Source organism: Tinamus guttatus, unplaced genomic scaffold (genome assembly GCF_059628265.1).
Source record: "Tinamus guttatus ecotype Peru unplaced genomic scaffold, ASM5962826v1 Tinamus_guttatus_pri_ptg000287l, whole genome shotgun sequence".
Lineage (NCBI taxonomy): Eukaryota > Metazoa > Chordata > Aves > Tinamiformes > Tinamidae > Tinamus > Tinamus guttatus.
The window spans coordinates 5416317-5423059 of NW_028288821.1; the positions used below are offsets into that span (position 1 = coordinate 5416317).

The 6743-nt window shown below is 44.6% G+C and overlaps 1 protein-coding gene across 1 annotated transcript; it reads right to left on the reverse strand.

Moving 5' to 3' along the window:
- Positions 1-835: 835 nt before the first annotated feature.
- On the reverse strand, positions 836-3668 carry LOC148594190 (UDP-N-acetylglucosamine transferase subunit ALG13-like). The gene is made up of 4 exons (XM_088527536.1): positions 3536-3668; positions 2689-2851; positions 2320-2458; positions 836-978 (listed from the first exon to the last, which is right to left on the reverse strand). The coding sequence occupies exons 1-4, from the start codon at positions 3614-3616 to the stop codon at positions 867-869; spliced, it is 495 nt and encodes a 164-aa protein (XP_088383662.1). The 5' UTR covers positions 3617-3668; the 3' UTR covers positions 836-866.
- Positions 3669-6743: the final 3075 nt, after the last annotated feature.

Below are 6743 nucleotides of genomic sequence, written 5' to 3' on the forward strand. Positions count from 1 at the left end.
ACCCATCTAAGTTGGCAGAAAATTCACAGCTTGCCAATTTACAAATTTTTATGAGTGCACTTTTTATGTGCTTGTGCAGACTCTTGTCATTACTGAAGTAAGCAAAAACCCTTCTTACCACTGCTGTGATGCTGCTGGTCACACATGAAGATTTTCCAAAAAAAAAAGGGGGGGGGGAACACCTCTTGCAATGGAGTTTTTATATTGTGCATTAACCTTTGAAACGTGGACAAAAATGATGATTCTTCCTTTTGCAATTTTGTTGCAAAGGCTGATTCCCTTATTTAAAATGAGTCTTTTGATCTAGACTTAGTCTACATAATTATAAATTACATTCTAAATATGAATGGGGCTGGGTGCTAGGTATGCTGTCCAGCATTCAGCATTTACCTTTGCAGGGCTCCAGCTGAATGTAACATTACTTCACATATTTCATTGATGAAATCTCCTTAGGTCAGAAATTTCTATCATCATTACTGCTGCAATGTCTCTTGCTGGCCTGATCAGCATCTCCTCTGGAATGGATGCACTTTATTAGCAAACCAATGAATCAAACCAGGAGTCCACAGTTGCTTCCTCTCCTCCCTCATTTCACGTTGGTGGCTCTCATGATCTATTTCAATAAGGCTGAAACTAAAACCAACTTACAGTTCATATTCTGCACATGACACTGTGGCCTTTTAAGAACAAAAGCAAATGATTTTAAACTGGAATTAGATGGAAACGTTTTAATGTCAGTTGCTACTAACAGACATTTGCTTTAAGTTGATACGAACAGGATTTGTCCCAGTTGGTATTTTTCATTTTGGAAAATCTAACCGGGGGGGGGGGGAGCTTTATTTTGACATTTTTATTCTCTTGATTGTTTATTTGAACCCAACCGCTTTATCCAAAAACAAAGCAAATTTTTCTGGCTGTCCAGGAGGAAAGGGTTTCAAAGTCGACAAGTCCATTGACTGCAGTGTCTCCACAAGAGTGCTGTAGGAACAAACCAAAATCAAATATAAAAAAAATTAATCCCAAGGGGGATTTTTTTTTCTTCACACAATTTACTTTCTATTCATATGCATGCATAATCTTTTAATTGAAATGAAAATATGGACATATATTGAAATGGAGACCCCAAAAAACAGTGGGCCCAGCCATCACTGGCTCACATGCAGCAAGGAAGGAACACATTTCAAGCCACGTCACAGCTTTTATAAGCAGCCTCGGCTCTAATTTTTAATATTCTGTGAATGCAAGCAATATTAGGAGACTAAATAAGGCTTGAGGATCACTGCCATAAACAGCATTATGAAATTCATCCTATTTCAACGCATGGCAAAATTATTGACTTAACGTGTGGCCAGAAATCAATTCTTTAGCTTGCAATTTTCAGACTGCAAGTAAGACTCAGGAGGTAATATTATCAGCAAAGAAATAAAAATTCCTTCCTACCTCTGAAGTTGGCAGAAGAATTCAAAAAATAAGTTTAAGAAACTTGCCTAGCGTAAATTAATAGAAGGCCTGGTCTTTTCAGAAGGCTCTTCTGAAACACACAGAACCCTATCTGCAGTGAATAAGATGTAGACTAAATAATGTGAATTGCACTTCCCCTATCTTCAATTTAAAGGTCATCTATTATTTATAGAGTGCCATAAATCACATTCATGAAAAGAAATGGGAAGCTATACTTAAAAGAACATCAAATGAAACTAACGGGATCCAGGATCAACAGACAAGAAGACGTTTTCTTTTTAAGTGACAGGCTATATGTCTGTGAAACTCACTGTCAAAAGGATATCGTAGATGCCGAGTTTGTTTAGGAGAGTAGCTTGAATAATGAAAAATAACGATTGAAAGCTACTAACCAACCAACCAAATATCTGATTTAGTAAAACCCTGAGGTATTAGGATATTAGAGAAAAAGTAATAGAAGAGTCCCATTTGCCCTGATCTTATTTTCTATTAGGTATGGCCACTGCGTATAGATTACTGAGCTATAAGGCCTCCTGATTTAAATCAGTAAGGCCATTCTCACATTTTGTTCTAAATATTGAGATACGTTGACATAATAAAAAAATGAAAGTATCTATACAGTCATCTTTAGTGATCCTCATAAGGAAAATCCACACAGGATTTTTTTTTTTCAAATGAAGTCTGCAGGGAGCAATTTATTTCTGCCCTGCTACTTTGATCAGGAAGTTAATTGTGGTATTTGGTCAGTATGATTTTGTCACAGAGAATGAAATTTACTTGCTACATTCTTAATACTGTAATGGCCAAGTTATAGTACTAGACAGCACTAGACAGTCAGGACAGACAGCTGCTCTATACCTGCAATTACAATAGAGAACATGTCCATCTCTGTGGAGTTGCTTTGCCAATTCAAGCTGATGGTTGTTCATCAGCTTTTCGTTTATTACCACTATTAGTGGTTTTCCTTCTTCCAGTGTCTCCAAACAGCTACCTGCACCTGCAGGAGAAACAGAAAGCATGACCAGTGTTTGCAAGGATAGAATAAACTTTGTCTTACTGGCTCTTGAGAAGCTCCTGAACATTTAATCCATTTATCTCTTGTTGTGGACCTGAATGTTTAATGCTAGCACAGAGCCTTATAGAAACGGATGCTTCCCATTCCCCTGACTTCATGTCTACCCACTCAGCGAAGGCTCTGTGGGGTGCTGGGCAGCCACTGCGCTCTACCTGCGTGGCTGATGACTAGGTCTGCTCGTCGCAAGTCCTCGGCCAGAGAGTCCTTGAAGCGGAAGGTCTCCAGCACGAAGTCAGGGCTGCTCAGCGGGGCCGGCTCCTGCGCCCCCCGGCCGATCTGCAGCACCAGTTTGTGGTAGCCGCGGTTCTGCAGCACCTGCAGCAGGACGGAGAGTGGCAATATGTCTGGCAAGGTCCGTGGCAGAAGGGAGCACTGCATCAGGCTGCCCTTGGCTGGGCACATGGCCAGGCCTGGCTCTGCTCCCTGCCTTGCACCTTGCCAACAAATGCCAGCTTGCTTGTAAGTGTCTCCCAAAAATCCCACCTTATTCAAATTCCCCCTCTTGCACTTCATATTCCTGAAATCCCCCTGCCTTGCAGTCCTCCACACCTCACAGATGTCCCATATCCCACCTCCTATCTCACAGGACCCCCTAAATTCCCCCCTCGCAGTGCACAGCCCCCAAATCCTGCCTCGGATCTCACAGTCCGCCCCCTCCCAATCCTCCCTGCCTTGTGCCTCGTAGTCCCAAATCCCACCTCATACCTCACAGCCCCCTAAACCCTGGCCTTGCTAACAGCTCCCCATGCCTCACGGTCCTCCCAAATCCTCCCCCTTCGCGCCTCACAGCCCCAAGTCCCACATCACTCCTAACATCCCCCTCAAAAGGCGGCCTCGCGCCTCACGTCCTCCCCTCCCCTCCCCAGGCCCTCTTCCCGCCTCCCCCCCCGCCATGTCGCCGGCCGAGGGGCGGACGGGGGGGGGCGCGCAGTGCGCGTGCGCGCGGCAGACCCGGCCCGGCGCAGCCGGGAGTGCCAGGCCGCGGCGGCGCCGCCTCACCCGCACGGCGGCCGGCGAGGTGGCGGCGGCGATGAGCTCCTCGAAGCTCGTGGTGCCCACGGTGACGAACACGGACCCCATGGCGGCCCGCAGCGCCCAGCGCCGCCGAGCCGCGCGGCGGCACCGGGGTCGCCAGGGGGCGCGTCGCCCCGCTCCCGCCTCCGCGGCGGCGGGGCGACAAAATGGCCGCCGCCTTCGGGGACAGCGCCCGCGAGGCCCAGCCCCGGCCCCGAGCGGCCACGGCGCTCCCGCAGCTGGTTACTGTGCCGCTCTCCCGGCTACTTTGTCGCAGCCCGTTTCCTTCCCCTGGCGCCCTCCGCTGTGACGGGGAGCAGCCTCCTCTGCTAAAAAAAAAAAAAAAAAAAAGGGGGGGGGGGCAAGAAAATACCAAAATGGCCTTTTTTTTTTTTTTATCTAGAATGGTTCTCTCAGGAGAACTGTTTAAGCCAGGAGGCCTGGCTTAATGCAACTGTGCAGCTCCAGAGACCTGAACTGTACCAAATACTGCTGCTTGCACCTTGAGCCCCCTTGACAAGCCTGTGGTGGCTCTCTCTTGGAGAAAAGTTGTCTAAGCTTATTTTTAACCATTCAATCTGCCCGCTCTGAAAACATTTCCAAGCTCACTAACGCACACAGCTGTGTGCAGCCTTAAACCCCACAACAGTCTGGCTGGTTAGAGGGCTGGGACCCTGCAGATCATCTGGGAGTCTGCAGAGTCCCAGAAAACCAGCACTGTGACAGGATCCCACCAGGACAACTCGAGATGTGCTGTGAGCCGAGGAAGTAATGGGTATCTAGGACAAGCAGCCTAGGACTGGGAAAAGAAAATAAGGAAAATAAGGTGAGGCAGCTGAGTGAGGGCAGAGCAGAAAGACCACAGTGCCTGTCACTAGCATGTGCTGATTGCTAACCTGCCCTGCTTTTTAGAGTATGCTTTTGCTGAGCTGGGCATCTCAACCTATTCCTTTCCACTCTCTTTCTCTCCTTGTAACCTTGCCATATGCAAAAGTCATGACCCAAGGCATAGAAAATTAGGGTGTCAGGAGGCCCTAGGAGGGTCTGCAGAGCTCTTTCTGCTGCCAGGGCCTGTTAACTCCCATTGCAGTTCTGATGACAAGAGAACAACAAACCTGAGATTCTCGGGTAATCTCTTGACACAAACAAATGGGCCTTTATTCTAATATATTCTATTTATTCTAATGCTAATCTCATAGTTCTGTGTGAACTGTGATCACTCAGAAAAAATAAAAGATTTCAGAAGTGATACAAACTGTGAATAAAAATGTTTAATCTTATTTGATTCTAGGAAATTTGAGCATAAAAAATAATTGTGCCTAAAATAAATATATAAAGGGAATTGAGAATACACATTCTGTCTTGATTGCAACCCAGGGAAAAATTTTGAAAATGACACTGAAATCAAGGATAGGAGCAAAGAACTTCTGATTCTCCTATATTTTTACCCTGACCAGCAGTAGCATCTGGTGACGTTCTTACCTTGTCTGATTCTTCACCTGCAAAGCGGCATTTAGCAATTTATTTCTTCTAAGGCTTTCTGGTGAGGTGATTATTATTAACAACATGCAGAAAAATGAGTCATTTAAAAATACTTATAAAAAGTGAAGTTTTTTTAGGTATTTTTTTTCTCTCCTATCTCCTATCCTCCTATCCGTATATTTCTCTCCTGTCTATCTTTTGTCATTTGAAAGATGCATGCTTAGCAGTGAGATTCCCACTCCTCCCTGCCACCCTTTCTAAGTACACATTTTTCTCATGCTGTTTCAGACTGGTTGCAACTTTTTACAAGGACTGAGGAAAAAATGGTCCCATGAGCATTTCAACTCCCAACACGATGTGATCCAAGAGTTAAGGAACAGAGAATCAGAGAGGAGCAGAGATGGGAAACAATCATCTCTTCCAAACAAAGTGGATGTTAAGTGTTAAGGCGCATTAAATCAGCAGCAAAGATGAAGCCACCAGCAACTTTCCCATATCAGGTATGTTTCCCCTTTGTGACAAAAACAAAGGAACAAAAAACAGAACAACAATAAAAAAGAAAAAAAGTGCAGCATTGTAGTTTTAAAAAAATTACATCTGGTAGCACATACAGTCTCTGCCACTGGAAGACAGAATACACCTTTACCAGTTGAACAAGCTGAACCAGAAGTGTTCTTAATTAAGTGTACAATATTCTTGATAAAGAGATTCTACTCAGTTTAGACATCTAAACATATGCTCTCAATTAGATTTAATAGACCAGGTTACATCTATATATGCTTCTGATTGTCCAAAGATGCAGAAGAGGTTTAGCCACTCCGAGAATGGCTCTGATTGCCATGCTAATTGCTCATTCACAATGCTCATTAGCCCCCTATTGCTTTCATTTAACATGATGAGCCACACTAAAATTTATTTATTGTTTGATTAAAGCAAGTAGAGCTGACAGCATACTTGGGGAAGAGGTTGTATTTGATACTGAGAGATATGTTGTAGAGCAAAATTGATGTCAGGGCCTTAGCAACCTAATAGGTACCAGCAGCTCTCAGCCTGCTCTGTCTGCACCGTAGGAACAGGCAAATTACCAGCAGAGCATGGCCACAGCGGTCTAAGAAGCAACATCACCAAGATGCAAACCTTGGATACTTAGAAGCAGGTAAGGAGAGCAAGATGGTGGCAGCAAATAGGTCATGTAGTCATCAGGCAAAGGAGGCCAGGCCTGAGATGCAGCCAGGAAATCCAAATAGCCAAGAAAGAGGAGAGAGGACGGAAAAGAGGAGGACACCTAGGCCATAGTTCACTAAGGAGTCAGCCTGGGCTTAAATGCAGCCCTGGTGCGGGGTGCGGGGATTGGGTAGAGGCCCCAGGTGAGGCTGGTTAAGGTAATTAGGGCCAATTAGTGCTCCCTCAAATTTCAGGAGAATTAATTAGGTATTTAGCAAAATAAAGCTGAGTAGTCTTAGTTTTTCTGTTAGTTGAGAGAGAGGTACTATAGCATATGGTGTATTCTTACTTCAAGGTTTAATCTGATGATTAGTGTTTGTGTGTAGGCAAAATTATTTCACCAGTCCATGGATATCCACTTTATGATATGTTCTAGAAACTGCTTGATGATTCTTGTTCCCACTTTAAGAAAATCTCAATTTAAACAGTACAGAGCTTATTAGGAGCATTGCATGAATGGTAACAATAAATCCACATGGCCCAAGAG

Coding starts and splice junctions, on each gene's coding strand:
- LOC148594190 (XM_088527536.1), bottom strand. CDS start 3,616: ATGGGGTCCGTGTTCGTCACCGTGGGCACCACGAGCTTCGAGGAGCTC. Junction 2,852..3,535: donor CCTCGCCGGCCGCCGTGCGG/GTGAGGCGGCGC, acceptor GTCCTGCTGCAG/GTGCTGCAGAACCGCGGCTA. Junction 2,459..2,688: donor CCTAGTCATCAGCCACGCAG/GTAGAGCGCAGT, acceptor TTTCTCCTGCAG/GTGCAGGTAGCTGTTTGGAG.